Source organism: Scomber japonicus, chromosome 9 (assembly GCF_027409825.1).
Source record: "Scomber japonicus isolate fScoJap1 chromosome 9, fScoJap1.pri, whole genome shotgun sequence".
NCBI lineage: Eukaryota > Metazoa > Chordata > Actinopteri > Scombriformes > Scombridae > Scomber > Scomber japonicus.
Window position 1 is genome coordinate 6,223,873 of NC_070586.1, and position 16,054 is coordinate 6,239,926.

The 16,054-nt window shown below is 42.5% G+C and overlaps 1 protein-coding gene across 1 annotated transcript; it reads left to right on the forward strand.

Moving 5' to 3' along the window:
• The first annotated feature begins 246 nt into the window (after positions 1–246).
• On the forward strand, positions 247–14,902 carry ptgesl (prostaglandin E synthase 2-like). The gene is made up of 8 exons (XM_053324733.1): positions 247–377; positions 1,561–1,894; positions 3,727–3,915; positions 9,059–9,114; positions 10,115–10,267; positions 12,386–12,586; positions 13,044–13,161; positions 13,554–14,902. The coding sequence occupies exons 1-8, from the start codon at positions 247–249 to the stop codon at positions 13,680–13,682; spliced, it is 1,311 nt and encodes a 436-aa protein (XP_053180708.1). The 3' UTR covers positions 13,683–14,902.
• Positions 14,903–16,054: the final 1,152 nt, after the last annotated feature.

Sequence of the window (16,054 nt, forward strand, 5' to 3'; positions counted from 1 at the left end):
CCCAAGCACCGATTTATCAAAACGTTATTTGTCTCCTCCTGAATTCATCCATCGCAGCTCCGCTCCTTTTGCAGTCACGCTCGATTAAAACACGCCGGAAAGGGTTTTTTTTCCTCTCGCCGATGCTCGACGGCATCCCAGAGAAGAGAGGTCAGTCCCCGGGTTTTAGATGTGGAGGTTTAACCACTGAAACACTGGTGCTTAAATGGATGCTGCTTCTGCTGCTGTTGCTGCTGCTGCTGGCTGATGAGGAATCACCGTTTCCACCAAGACAAGACGCCGCCGCTGCTGCTGAGAGCGTCTCAGAATAACGACGCTCCTGAACGCACCGCACGTATCACGACGCAGAGAGGCGCAGAGACGTCCGTGAACACAACGTGCCCCCCCTCCCCAATTCATTTATGATGATTTTATAGATTCACCCTTTAAGACGGGGTGCGGGGGGGTCAATAATGAGGCCCATGGGCCAGAACTGGCCGCTAAGGGGTCCAATCTGGCCCACTTTCCTGTCTCTCTTCTTTTCCTTCGTTCCTTCCTTCTTTCCTTTTTGTCTTCTCTTTCTTCCTTCCATCTTTAATTTCATCTGTCCTTGTTCCCTTTCTTTCTTCCTTCTTCTTTTCCTCCTTCCTTCCTTCTCTTCTTCATGTGTAACTTTATGAGCTATATAGACTGTATGTGTGTAAGTTAAATATTCTAGTTTCCATAACAATATGTATCTGACGTGTTTATTCCACACAAAAAAGAAAGATTAATTATCTTGGAAAGATCCTTAGAAATAAATACTAATTTTCCTTCATTAAAAACAAAAATGTTATACTATGTATAGCCTACTAATGTATACTAATATATTTTATTTAAAAAAGTTTAACTTCTGCACACAATCACAATATGTCTCCAACTTTATTGTGGGACTAATAAAGGAATTCAATAACTTCAATAATCCATGCAATAACTCAGGTAGGCTATATTATCATTCGGCACCAATATTACTTTTGCACTTTTAATGTTACTATATTTTTACTACTATTGTTTGTTTTGTTTGTGAACTAATATACTTATAACTTTATTCTTTCTGTTAATGCTCTTTCTATTTTTACATAGCTACACATACTGTGGATTTTGTCCTCCATCACTTTACATTGAAAACCACATTTAATAGTCAGTATATCAACCTTCTGCTAAATGACTCATTTCACTGGATAACGTAAATTACATCAATACATAGGCTAGTAGAGTGGTCTACTATAATGTATACTACTACTAGAATAATGGTTCAGAATAAACAATCCGATTTCTACAGAGAGGAGCCTAAGATAGTTAATGAACCCTGAGAGAAATATCCTATATATTAATGACAGAACTATCCAAAGTACATTAAATTTAGCTGTGCTTGAGCAACTCTAAAAAGGGTTTAAAATCGGCCCTGGTCAGTATGAACAAGAGGAATGATTGATTACAGAGAGGAAAACATATTTACTGTTCATATTAACACCTGACTGCTGCTTTAATGCGGACTTGACAAATAAAACTGTGTACTTACCCTTTAATCTCCTCCCTCAGCTCGCGGTGCATTGTGGGATCTTTACGTAAAGCAAACATGGCTGCAGCCTGTGCTAGATCTCTCAGTAAGGTCGGTTGGAGCCTTTTAGAGTCTCCGCTGGCCCGCCGGCCCGGTACCGGCTTCTACTTGGCGGGGAACGCCGGTGCACGAGTGTCCGGTAGAGGCTACAGTACCGGAAGCGGGCCGGGGCTCCGCTCCAGGCTGCTGTCCTCTCTGCGGGAAGGAGGAGGCAGGGTGCTAGGCTGTGCTTTCCTACTCGGAGGAGGTCTGGGTTTATATCAGACTGTCAAGTTTTCGGCCCAGCAGCACCTGCAGGCCGAGGAGCACTGCAAGGTGAGTCCGGTCAGCTGCGTCTTTTCGCGCCAAGACACACACAGACACACCGAGACTCTCTGACCCTTTAATGGGTCACCTCTATGACAGGTGTTACGGTAATGCAGCTGTCAGAGTAATACAGCTCTTACGGTAATGCAGGTGTTACAGCAATACGTGTTACTGTTACGGTAATACAGGTGTTACGGTAATACAGGTGTTACGGTAATACAGGTGTTGCAGTAATACAGGTGTTACGGTAATTGGATTGAATTGTCTTTATTGTCAATGCATTGAGGTCAATACAACGAAATTGAAAACAGCTCCAGCCTCGGTCATCACACACACACACACACACACACACACACACACACACACATCTCATACTTAAATAAAAGGAATAGAAAAAATATATACACACATACCCATGTACACATGCATACATAAAAACTCATCATTTAAAGTGCATAGATGATGTGTAAAGTGCATTTAGCTATTGCACAGTTTCAGAAACAGGTCTTGAGGCTATTTGGGTGGTGGAGGTGGGGGCAGTGGGATAGGGTTAGGGCCGAGAGTTCAGTTCGTTAACAGCTGAAGGGTAAAAACTGTTCCAGAGGGTAGTAATGTGAAGACATTATGAGAGTAGACTTGTAGATAGATATGCAGGCGTAACACCTCCTAGTACATGCATCCTAGGACAAAGACCAGAGCATATAAAAATCTAACTCTGCAAAAACCTAATAATCCTTATGAACTGGAAGGTACACAAGCCAAGATATATACCAAACTGTGAATTGAATATGAAATAGGGGTGTGTCCAAAAAAATCGATCCATCAATTAATATCGATTTTCTATTTAAAAATTCGATATCGATTTAAAAATTCAAGAGAATAGATGGAAGCATGAAATTTAAAATAATAATTATAATTTGAGAGTTTACAACTTTGTCTTGTATGTGAACTGACGTGCTTACCCATAATCTCTATGTGCATTTTTTGAAAATCATTGGTTACATGATGACATCATAATTCAAAATGACATGATTTAAAATGCCACTGGTCTAAAGGGTAAATACACATAGATACCTTCCTTCCTTCCTTCCTTAGTTCCTTCCTTCCTTCCTTCCTTCCATCTTTCTTTCCTTTCTTTCCTTCCTTCCCTCCTTACCTTCCTTCCTTCCTTCCTTCCTCCCTCCCTCCCTCCCTCCCTTCCTTCCCTCCTTACCTTCCGTCCTTCCTTCCTTCCCTCCTTACCTTCCTATCCTTCATCCCTCCCTCCCTTCCTACCTTCCTTCCTTCCTACCTACCTGTCCTCTTTTCCTTTTTCCTTCCTTCCTTCATGTCTTCTTTTCCCTCCTTACTTCCTTCCTCCCTCCCTCCTTCCTTCCCTCCCTTCCTTCCTTCCTTCCCTCCATACCTTCTTATCCTCCCTTCCTTCCTTCCCTCCTTACCTTCCTATCCTTCATCCCTCCCTCCCTTCCTACCTTCCTTCCTTCCTACCTACCTGTCTTCTTTTCCTCTTTTCCTTCCTTCCTTCATGTCTTCTTTTCCTTCCTTACTTCCTTCCTCCCTCCCTCCTTCCTTCCCTCCCTTCCTTCCTTCCTTCCTTCCCTCCATACCTTCTTATCCTCCCTTCCTTCCTTCCTCCCTCCCTCCCTCACATATACACATAGATGCTATCATGCTAGATCCCAGTGTTGGATCAGACTCATCATTTAACTTCACTCTTGAAGAATTTGGTGTCCACACATGATTGTGTGTTAAAAATATTGTCTGACTTACAAAACAGAAACTCTGGGAACAAAATAAAATTGAATTGAAAATTTTTTTTTTCCTCTGCTGTCTTGCTCCAGGTTCAAGGTGATGGCCTGAAGTTGGTTCTCTACCAGTATAAAACCTGCCCGTTCTGCAGCAAGGTGCGAGCCGTGCTGGACTACTACGGGCTGCCCTACGACATCGTGGAGGTGAACCCGGTGATGAGGAAGGAGATCAAGTGGTCGGCCTACAGGAAAGTGCCCATCCTGATGGTGGATAGTGACGTGGTAAGCTTCCTTCCTTCCTTCCTTCCTTCCTTCCTTCCATCTTTCGTTCCTGCCTTCTTTTCCTTCCTTCCTTCCTCCGTCCTTCCCTCCCTTCTACCTTCCTTCCTTCCTTTCCTTTCTCCCTTCCTTCCTTCCTTTCTCCTTCTCTCTTTCTTTCCTCCCTTCCTCCCTTTGTTCCTCCCTCCCTCCCTCCCTCCCTTCCTTCCTTCTTTCCTTCCTCTCTCCTTCCTCTCTTCCTTCTTTCCTTCTTCCATCCCCCTCTTTTCCTTCTTTCCTTCCCTCCTTCCTTCCTTCCCTCCTTCCTTCCTTTCAATGAGTGTCCTATAAAGGGTTAATGTAACTGATGGTGGATAGTGACGTGGTAAGAGCCAGAAAGAAAAAAAACTCTTTGCTGTGGTAACTTCTGTAAATATCCCAAAATATCCTTCCTTCCTTCCTTCCTTCCTTCTTTCCTCCCTTCCTTCCTTCCTTTCCTTCCTCCCTGCCTTCTTTCTTCCCTTCCTCTTTTCCTTTCTCCCTCCCTCGTTCCTTATTTCCTCCATCCTTCCTTCCTTTCCTTTCCTTCCTTCCATCTGTCCTTCCTCCCGCCCTCCTTCTCTCCTCCCTTCCTTCTTTCCTTCCTCCGTCCTTCCTTCCTTCCTTTCCTTCCTTCCATCTGTCCTTCCTCCCTCCCTCCTTCTCTCCTCCCTTCCTTCTTTCCTTCCTCCCTCCCTCCCTCCTTCTCTCCTCCCTTCCTTCTTTCCTTCGTCCGTCCGTCCTTCCTTCCTTCCTTCCTTTCCTTCCTTCCTTCCTTCCTTCCTTTCCTTCCTCCCTGCCTTCTTTCTTCCCTTCCTCTTTTCCTTTCTCCCTCCCTCGTTCCTTATTTCCTCCGTCCTTCCTTCCTTTCCTTTCTTCCATCTGTCCTTCCTCCCTCCCTCCTTCTCTCCTCCCTTCCTTCTTTCCTTCCTCCGTCCTTCGTTCCTTCCTTTCCTTCCTTCCATCTGTCCTTCCTCCCTCCCTCCTTCTCTCCTCCCTTCCTTCTTTCCTTCCTCCGTCCTTCCTTCCTTCCTTCCTTTCCTTCCTTCCATCTGTTCTTCCTCCCTCCCTCCTTCTCTCCTCCCTTCCTTCTTTCTTTCCTCCATCCCCCTTCCTTCCTTCCTTCCTTCCTTTCTTTCCTTCCTTCCGTTCCTTCCTCCCTGCCTTCTTTCTTCCCTTCCTCTTTTCCTTTCTCCCTCCCTCGTTCCTTATTTCCTCCATCCTTCCTTCCTTCCTTTCCTTCCTTCCATCTGTCCTTCCTCCCTCCCTCCTTCTCTCCTCCCTTCCTTCTTTCATTCCTCCGTCCTTCCTTCCTTCCTTTCCTTCCTTCCATCTGTTCTTCCTCCCTCCCTCCTTCTCTCCTCCCTTCCTTCTTTCTTTCCTCCATCCCCCTTCCTTCCTTCCTTCCTTCCTTCCTTCCTTCCTTCCTTTCCTTCCTCCATGCCTTCTTTCTTCCCTCCCTCCTTCTCTCCTCCCTTCCTTCCTTCCCTTCCTTTCCTTCCTTTCCTTCCTTCAATCTGTCCTTCCTCCCTCCCTCCTTCTCTCCTCCTCTTCTCCTCTTCTTTCCTCCATCCCCCTTTCTTCTTCCTTCCTTCCTTCTTTCTTCCCTCCCTCCCTCCCTCCTTCTCTCTTTCTTTCCTCCCCCCTACCTTCCTTCCTTCCTTTCCTTCCTTCCTCCCTTCCTTTCAATGAGTGTCCTATAAAGGGTTAATGTAACTGATGGTGGATAGTGACGTGGTAAGAGCCAGAAAGAAAAAAAAATCTTTGCTGTGATATCAAAAAAGAAAAGAGGTATCAGGTATTTTATTTTTCTCTTGCACTAGTTTAAAGTTGTAATACACTCATTCAGCCACTAGATGGAGCACCATAGCCTCCAACATTAACCAGCCAACATCTCAGACTGAAGCAAGTGTGTGTATTTGTACTTTTCTTCCTTCCTTCCATCTTTCATTCCTGCCTTCTTTTCCTTCCTTCTTTCCTTCCTTCCTTCCTTCCTTCCTTACTCCCTTCCATCTTTCGCCCCTGTTTTCTTTTCCTACTTCCTTCCTTCTTTTCTTTCCATCTGTCTGTCTTTCTTCCCTTTCTTTTATCTTTTCTTCCTTCCTTCCATCTTTCATTCTTGTCTCCTTTTCCTTCTTTCCCTCCATCTGTCCTTCGTTCCTTCGTTCCTTCGTTCCTTCCATCTGTCCTTCCTTCTTTCCTTCCTTCCTTCCTTCCTTCCTTCCTTCCTTCCTTTCCTTCCTCCCTGCCTTCTTTCTTCCCTTCCTCTTTTCCTTTCTCCCTCCCTCGTTCCTTATTTCCTCCGTCCTTCCTTCCTTTCCTTCCTTCCATCTGTCCTTCCTCCCGCCCTCCTTCTCTCCTCCCTTCCTTCTTTCCTTCCTCCGTCCTTCCTTCCTTCCTTCCTTTCCTTCCTTCCATCTGTCCTTCCTCCTTCCTTCCTTCTTTCCTGCCTTCCTTCTTTCCTTCCTCCGTCCTTCCTCCCTTCCTTTCCTTTCTCCCTTCCTTCCTTCTTTCCTTTCCTCCCTTCCTTCTTCCTTCCTCCTTCCTTCCTCCTTTCCTTCTTTCTTCCTCCCTTCCTTCCTTGAGAAAAAAAAATACAAATCATTAGAAAATCAATAATTATCACATTAACATTAAAGGGCTATGTTTAATGTTTAATGGCACCTGCTTTGTATAAATAAATTGATATAGTGTGGAACAGCAGGATTATCGGTTTAATAACTTAGATAAAGGGGTGAAGGTTTGTGTTTGTCCATAAAGTTTAAAGTTGTAATACACTCATTCAGCCACTAGATGGTGCACCATAGCCTCCAACATCAACCAGCCAACATCTCAGACTGAAGCAAGTGTGTGTATTTGTACTTTTCTTCCTTCCTTCCATCTTTCATTCCTGCCTTCCTTTCCTCCCTTCCTTCCCTCCCTCCTTCCTCCCTCCCTTTCCTTCCTCACTCCCTTTCCTTCCTCCCTTCTTTCCTTTCTTCCCTTCCTTCCCTCCCTCCTTCCTTCCTCCCTCCTTTCCTTTCTTCCTTCTTCCTTCCTTCCTCCTTCTCTCTTTCTTTCCTCCCCCTACCTTCATCCCTCCCTTCCTTTCCTTTCCTTCCTCCCTTCCTTCTGTCCTTTCCTCCCTTCCTTCCTTCAATCAACCCTTCCCTCCTTCCTTCTTCCCTCCCTCTTTTCCTTCCTCCTTCCTTCCTTCCTCCTTCTCTCTTTCTTTCCTCCTGTCAGGTTCAGGCAACCTAAAACATTCAAATATCAGACAAAGGGAGACAAGACACAGCGTTTAGAGTTTTTACTTGCAAGGAGAACAGAGAGATATGCCCAGTGCACATCTCCTTCCTGTTCTGGGGCATATCTCTCGAACCCCTGCTATTTATTAGATTTAGGGAAGTTCCTGGTTACATAATCGTTGTTGCGCTAAAGGATGGGGGTCACATAGCAACAACGTAATCAAGACTAACATCTTTGCATATTAACATATCAGTTCCTTGGCACGTTATCTTCCTGTGTCTTACAGCTTTTTTGTAGACTGGTTCCGCTTTCTCTTGAAGTCGAGCACGGCTCCTGTTTCGCAACGAGAGCACAAGTTTCTCCAAATCATCAGCCTCCCGCCACGTACGCTCTTATAGAACTTCCTGAAAAACAACTCAAGCATACAGCACACTTGTACATTCTAATAGAAAAAACTAGTTGCAGTATAGAGGGTAAATATGAGATAACTTATGTACAATTATTCCAACACCTCCCCCTACCTTCCTCCCTCCCTTCCTTTCCTTTCCTTCCTCCCTTCCTTTCCTTCCTCCCTCCCTCCTTCCTTCCTTCTTTCCTTCCTTCCTCCCTCCCTCCCTCCCTTGACCTGAGGACAACAGTAGGGTTAAGTTGTGACACTGTGGTTAAAGATCATGGTTTGGGTTAAAATGATCACTGGAGACAAGTTTTCAAATCCCTTAAAGATAAGCAACCTTTGCTGTCATGGCAACAGTGGACACCACCATTAACTGACATGAGCAAGATTAAGTCGATTAGAGTTTCTAAATGTTGGTTTCAATTATATTTCGATTAATTGCCCAGCTCTAGATCAATGTACAGTCACCAGAGAGTGCAATTGTAGGCTGATGGTAATCCAAGAATGTATGTGCTTTTTTTTTTTTTTTTACAGCACAGAATCAAAGGAGGCAGAGTCAAAATATGTGTAGGTGTACTGGGTGATATCAGAAACTATCCAAAAGCTGCATGAAACTCATCAGTGCTGTTAAGGAGGAACAGCTCTGTGTATTCAAGGACGAAGCAGAAATGGGAGGATAGATTTTTCATTCCAGGCTGATAAGGCTAGGTTATACAAAGTTCAAAATGCGACTTTTCTCCTACACGCTCGCATGCAAGAGAGAGAAGCTGAATTAATTAGTCTAAATCTAATAAAACAAGACTTATAATACTAATATTTTGTCCACTCCCTTTACATATATTCAATTTCAAGATAATGCAATCCAGAACTGGCCCGCCAAGAGGTCCAATCCGGCCCACTTTCCTCCTTCCTTCCTTCCTTCCTTCCTTCCTTCCTTCCTTCCTTCCTTCCTTCCTTCCTTCCTTCCATCTTTACTTCCTGTCTTCTTTTCCTTCTTTCCTTCCATCTGTCCCGCCTTCCTTCCTTCCTTCCTTGGTAACTAATGAAATGATCTGTGAGTGCATGTTATGGAGAGAGATTACATCTACAGCAGGAGTGTCAACCATGCGGGCCGTGGGCCAGAACTGGCCCGCCAAGGGGTCCAATCCGGCCCCCTTTCCTCTTTCCTGTCTTTTTTCTTTCTTTCTTTCTTACTTACTTACTTACTTACTTACTTACTTTCTTACTTTCTTACTTTCTTTCTTTCTTTCTTTCTTTCTTTCTTTCTTTCTTTCTTTCTTTCTTTCTGATTATTGTACAATGACACACACCTACTTATGTACAGATAACACTGCTCACCTAAACTCACACTCCGGTCAGACGTCACACACAAATTACATCTTCTATCTTTGGTCGCAGCACCTTTTTTTTTTTTTTTTTTTTTTTTTTTTTTCTTCTTTTTTTCTTTCAGTGAACCCTGAATGACGTGTTTTTGACTTTTTGCTCTCTTTTGTTCTCCGTCTGCAGCAAATGAACGACTCCTCTGTCATCATCAGCTGCCTCAAAACGTACTTAATCAACAAGTGAGTTGGAGCTTTCATCAACATGTTATTTGATGTCATGTGAATATTTGATAATCTTGATAATTACTATAATTAAACGGCCTGTTAGTGATTCACATCAAATATACTGACACTATTAAAATTAAGTAGATTATGAAGATATCTGCTTGATAATGAAAGAGTTGCATCCAGATAGGTTTCACTGAGGAAACATGGGAATGCAAAAGTAATATAAGGAAATTCGAAAGAATTTTGAAGTAATGCAAAAAAAAAAAAAAAAGAAAGACATTTCTGCTATAACGCTGTCATTTAAAGCTGTAGTTGTTGTTTTAGATTAGATTAGATTCAGATTAGAAAGTCTTTATTGTCCCTGAGGGGCAATTTGATTTGCAGCTACATTCGACAACCAAATTCACACCATAAAAAACACAAAAACAAAAAAACCTTACAATACATAGAAACATAAATATAAATAATAAATGTCATCAGGTGAGTTATCTTATTTAGAAACCCTACAGCAGAGGGAGCAAATGATGGGATGATGTATCTGTTTGATTTGGCCCTCTTTTAGAGAAGGTAAACCTCTTTCCCCACGGCAAAAGTCAAAGCTCAACATGAAGAGGGTGAAGTGGGTCTGCCAAGATGACCTTTTTTTTTAGCTGGTGCTGTAGTTAACCTGCACTGTGGTTCATCAGGGGACTCTTTTTTTCACCTAGTCTTGACTCCCAGGTTGTGTTGTTGTGTTCTCACATGTCAGTTTTTGTTGGTATCTGTTACGTTCTCATCTGGTCACATGAACACATGTAAGCTTTAAAAAGATGTCAAAGTTACTCAGGATAATGATATAATAATACTTTGAATATCTGCATTATGGGGCACACAAAACAAAAAAACTGAACTTCTCCCCTAAAGGTATATCATTTGTTTTACTGTCTTCTTTGTTATTTCTGTTCTTCATGTATCTTTATGTTTATGTCTCATTCCTCTTGTTTCTCCGTTCTTTTCAAATTCCTGAATAAAGGAAGAAGAGCATGCCTGAGCTCATTCGCTGCTACCCGGAGATGAAGTCGGTGAACGACAGAGGAAAGGAGGTGACGGAGTACAACAACAAGTACTGGCTGATGCTGAGCGAGGAGGAGAACGAGCTGATTTATCCCGAGAAGGGAATGCAGAAGTGAGTTTAGACACACTGGCTTATTCATGTTTGTAGATGCTCTGTCGCTCGGCTTCGTTCTCCTTCTAAATGAAATTATTCTTTTTGGTCCTCAAAAGTCTATCTAAATTTTACAGAAAGCATCTCAGCCACCCTGGACTATAAACCTGACACTTGCAGCTAGAACCCAGGATGTAATATTGGTGTGACCTCATTACAGCTTCGGTAGTCAATTAACCAATTAAGCTGCCAATTTATATAAAGGGTCAGTGACCTTTTTTTGTGTCCATGTGTTTTAGTCAAATTTTAAGGGGTTAAAATGTGAAGATAAACGTATGAATAACTTGCACACATCCTTTTTTGTGGACCCAGCATCAAATTTCTGCTTTTAATCCATTTTGAGAGACTATATTAGAGGATTATGGTAAAAATGTCTAAGTGGTGTAACCATAAAAACTTTGTACCAAATAATTCAACGTTGCTTAAAAACAGTAAATAGTCAATAAAACACCATATCAACTAGATTGGCATGATCTTACAGGGATGAGTATCCCTTAAAGAAATTACACTACCAGTACCAATCTAATCACCCTTAAGGCCCATTTATGCTCAACGTTACAGATCCAGACGGAGCCTTCTGTCCGTGCTCTGCGTTCATTTCGTCCGTATTTCTGCACGTTTCCATAAAGCTTACGGACCAAACAGAGCAGTACCACCGGAAACCATGGGGGGGGGCAGTGTTGCTGTCACTACTCTATATGTAGCTCTAGTGATACATGAAGAAGAAATAACAATGGAGGAACTTTTTGAGGAAAGGTTTTGTGAGTTGGTTAGAAACTTTAAACATATGGTTTTTGTCTTTTATGCAAGAGGAACATTATCAATATCTCCTCCACAGTCGCCATGTTTGTTTTTGAGTTTGTTGTTTCATAAACTTTTGACTCTGTGCCCATCATGTGAATAGATGGGTATCAAAAATAAAATGCCACCACAGATGGGCTGTAGCTGCTGTGGCAGTGGGCTAATCACGTCAAAGAACACTTGAATTTATTGGCTGTGAGCACATTTTCTAGCTCTGGGTGCAAAAAGGATCGATTGCAGATATCGTTTCATAACTCTAACACATTAAACAGCATTTATGCCATAAGAACACTTGCCATACAAATGGTCACATTTTCTAGCTCTGGGTGCAAAAAAGGTTGATTGCAGGTTTCGTTTTACGGGAGACGTTTCGATACTACTTGGTAACAATTTATTTTGGTCGATACCTTTAAAGGTGTTGGGTACCGATACTCAGCCCTAGGAAATAACCAAGGATTAAGTCCCATCTAAACGGCACGTACAAAACCAAATTTAGACATTACTTCAGTGGCTGCTCTAAGGGCAAGTCGGAGTATGTTTGTGTATGATTTAATGCACATTTTCAAGTTTCCATCAGGGATAGAACCTGGTACCTGCTACCTTTTTAGTACCTGCTCTGCCGAGGTTCCAAGCGAGCTGAGCCGATACTAAATGTGATGTCAACAGACTGCCGGCCTCTGATTGGTCAGAGAGTCACTAGAAGAGTCATGAGCCGTCCCACACAAGAATCAAACCCGGCATTTTTAAATACCGGCAACAGCGTTACAGTCATTTGTTTCTCTTCTCTTACTTTGTGTGTGACAGAAAGCCACATACAGCAGCAAGTACACCACTGCCTCCATGTCCTCCATTGTTAATGTGTTTGAGTCGCGTAGAAAATGAAGTCACGGCTGTATCGCGGAGCCGTGCTATAACGACTCGCCCACGTTGAGTAGGTACTTTTTTGAAATGGAAAAGGTCGTTCCTGGAATCGTGACAAGTCGAGCTGAGTAGTGCTAGAACTGTATAGTGGAAAAGCGCCAAAAGGCAGGCATACATATTCACCGGAGCAAAATCAATCTATCAAAATCAAAATCAAAATCTATCATGGCATTGACCTCTGCCAGGCTCAGTCCCCCCGAACACACACACACAAAAAACCCAACTTGCATCATCTCTCACACATTATTCTGTCTTCTGTTTGCAGTCAGCCTATGTGGTGGCAACCAGACCACCAATGTGTTATTTCTACTATGATGCAAATTGTACTCAGTGCTTGTTTTTCTGTCCTGGTTTCAGAGAGGAGAGGAAGTGGCGTCAGTGGGCTGATGATTGGCTCGTGCATCTCATATCTCCCAACGTTTACCGAACTACCGGCGAGGCCCTGGCCTCCTTTGATTACATCGTACGAGAAGGGAAGTTTAGTAGTTTTGAAGGCTTCTTTGCCAAATATGTCGGTGCTGCAGCCATGTTCGTCATCTCCAAAAGGCTGAAAAGTCGGTAAGTGACACAATGAAGGAATATCTTTGGTGTTGTGTTGTAGGAATGTCTGGAAAACAGAGGACTGGCAACAAGAGAGTGGTGCCTCAAGACACATCAACCAAAAAGAAGAAATGTTCCTGACCCAGAGCGTGCTGCATGCTCACTGCAGTCTGCCATGATACACACATACATAACACAATTGCTTAGACAGCTGTTGTTCATAAATCATTATTCCTGACATGCTTACTTACTACATGGCACTAAGCCAAGTTAAGAATGGACATGAACAGAAGAATGAGTGTGAACAAAATCAGCAGAGCAAACACCTCAAGCTGTGTGACTTTGACCTCAATAGAATTTTAGGATCCTCACAGGTGGTGTAAGGACTGTGCTGTATTTACCTAATACACTGAGTTCAGCCTGAGTTTAGTTATGTTGAATTTTCAGCGATTATCTCCTTTTTTTTGCCCGACAGACACAATCTGCAGGACGATGTCCGGCAGGATCTCTACAAGGCCGTCAACGACTGGGTGGCAGCCATCGGCAAAAAGAGGAAGTTCATGGGTGGAGATGATCCCAACCTGGCAGACCTGGTGAGGATATAGAGTGAAAAGTAGAGGCTCGCACAGATCCAATTCATAAACAAAAACAAACAACACTAATACTCACAGATCAGTCTTCTTATTTATTATGGACAAAAAAAGGAAGGTGTTTCAGCTGTAGTCCATCATTACACTGAAGATCTCTATCTCTGACCTTACAGAATGTGTTCGCAGTTAAAAAGAAAATGCTATTAAACAAAAGCATTTACATTTAAATAAATGGTGTTGATTCAACATTTATTCTGTGATTTTAAATGTTAATATACATTATTACAAGCATCAATATTAAGACGAGAAACACACATACACGTATATGTTACAGGACCATTAATGTAATGTTGATGATAGTTCTTGCTTTCATATCTCTTCCCTCCGTCTTGCAGGCGGTGTTTGGTGTCCTCAGAGTGATGGAGGGCCTGCAGGCGTTTGACGACATGATGGAGAACACAAAGGTCAAACACTGGTACCGACGCATGGAGAGAGCAACGCTGAACCACGAGGGACGAAAATGAGGCTGAGCTGAGTCGGACAGATGAAGGAGACCACAGAAAACTGAGCACTTCCAACTCTCTGGGGGGGAAAAAAAGACTGAAAATGGTAAACCCCCAGGAAGAAAGTGACCGGCATCAGGAAGCAGGACTTCCTGCTTCCTTTGCGGAAATGTCAAACTCTAACCAACTATCACTGCTGCCTCGATTGATTTCCTGCTTAGACACACATGAATCTGATCCTATCGATTTACATGAATGGGTTGTTGAACTGTAATTACTGTCACCAGATATTTAATTTCACCTCTACTGGTGAACTGTGGAGACTGAACATCAGTAGATCTTATTGTATCTTTTTCCTGATTTTGGTGCAATAAATCAACACAGTGAAGTCACAATTACACTGTAAAAATGTGGTGTTTAATACAGAGTATTATATACTATTACTGCCCCTTTAACTGTAAGACACACAAGAGACACAAGGCAAGGGGGGGATGTTTAAAAGAAATATTTTGCAGTCCTCACCATGAGCAGCCTGCATTTCATGTATTCTATTCATTGTTGAAAAAAGAGCAACACAGTACAAAATATGTTCTTTTTCAGTAAAATTTGGGGTGTTTTTTCAGGGGCTCAAAAGCTGATCTCTACTGTAATGTGTAATCTTTTAGCTCCGCAGTCTCTTCTAACAGTGGAAAAAGTTGAAAAGACGGTTTTTCTGATTTGCGGTTTAAAGCATCACCACTTATATTCAAAATAGTTGAGATAATAGACTTGTTGACACTCAGATTACTCAGTGTTAATGATTTAACACATCCAAAGAAAAGTCTCAAGTTCTTCTAATAGAAGATGTGTTGGTTTGAATTTCAGACATTTATTCATCCTCTTCCTGTGCACTTTCACATCACAGCAACTTTGTCTGGAAAACTGGTCATTTAGACTTCAAAGTTCTGTTGTTTGGGTGTAAACACGGTACAGTTGCCATGAGATCACATTATCTATTTATTTATTTCCAGATCATTGTTTCTGTGTAGTTGAGGCAAAATCAGTCAGGCAGTGAGGAAGCTCAGTAGCTGGTGTTCTCGCTTTTTCTTGGGGTAAAATAAAATGAAATACAAGAGGAACTGGTGAGCTGCCAGTTCGAATGTATATAACATACAAACTGCACATCAGTTTCAGATTAAATTGTATTAAAACCATCTTAATGTGCATAGTTGTAAAAAGGTTCAATAAAGACACAAACCTGGGTTGAGTGTTTTTTATTTGAGCACCAGATGACAAGTTACATTCATAACGTGAAGTGTTGGTGTAGAATATACACCTCTTGATGTATTGAAGAAGGGAACCACCGCTGACACGTCTCACTTGTATATTTAAAAGATTTTATTACAAAAGAGAACAGTGTCAAACATCCAATCTTGAGAGAGTCCCCTAAAATATGTTTTGTTTATGTTTATATTTGCTTCAGCTGCATGTATTGCGTCACATGTATTGATTGACACATGGGTGTGGTTTCCCCTTTTATTTTACCTGTTCATTTGGGTGGCAGCAGGAGTTTTGGACAAAGGGAGTTAGTAGAGCTCCGATATTTTCTGTTGACCGTCACCATCGTCTTTCATCACTTTATTCTTACAGTCGGATCACATCAGGGTTTTTATATGTTTGTGGAACGTCATCTGGACTTCATTATGATTATGTCGACGTCTCACAGATAAGAGCCGACTAAGTCTCTCAGCGGCCTTTCAGAAAAGTAGTCGCTACACTCTAAAAAACTCCACCTTCTAAACAATTGGTCAGTCAGGATAAAACAGCATTTGGCCCTTCAACTCTGGCTGGCTTTTAACCTAAGTAAAACCCTCTGTTCCATGACTTATGATTTAACCTTTACAGGGCTACAAACGATCCTAAATTAAGAGTCGTTCGGGAATCGAGCCAAAAGAGCCTGCTCTCTGAAGAGAGCTGAACTTCCCATCCCTAGTGTGTCGCTGCCACAGCAGTGCACTTCAGCATCTGCTACTGTCGGTGGGGTCAGTTTGGTCTGTAAACATCACAGCAACTAATGTCCCGAAATACCACTGAGCAACACATTGAAAAAGTGTAAAAAGCTTTTTATAGGACATTATCGTTCATGAGTGCGGATCACGAGAATACGAGCATAGGCTATGTTGAAGCAAACTGGTTTTGCCTCCCCGAGTTGGTTGATGCAGAAGAGAGCACTCAGGAGACAAGAGTTGGTCCAATCACCTTTTATTTAACGCTGTTTGCAAAAAGCGGAGATCACTCTTACAGAGAATACATGTATTCAAGCCCTTCACCCAGAGAGATCTGCTCTCTTCCTCTTTTGCTCCCCCTTTTGTACTATCCTGAATTGTGTTGAAGCACACCTTTGTTGGCTTCCC

Coding starts and splice junctions, on each gene's coding strand:
- ptgesl (XM_053324733.1), top strand. CDS start 247: ATGAGGAATCACCGTTTCCACCAAGACAAGACGCCGCCGCTGCTGCTG. Junction 3,916..9,058: donor TGATGGTGGATAGTGACGTG/GTAAGCTTCCTT, acceptor CTCCGTCTGCAG/CAAATGAACGACTCCTCTGT. Junction 12,587..13,043: donor TCCAAAAGGCTGAAAAGTCG/GTAAGTGACACA, acceptor TTTGCCCGACAG/ACACAATCTGCAGGACGATG.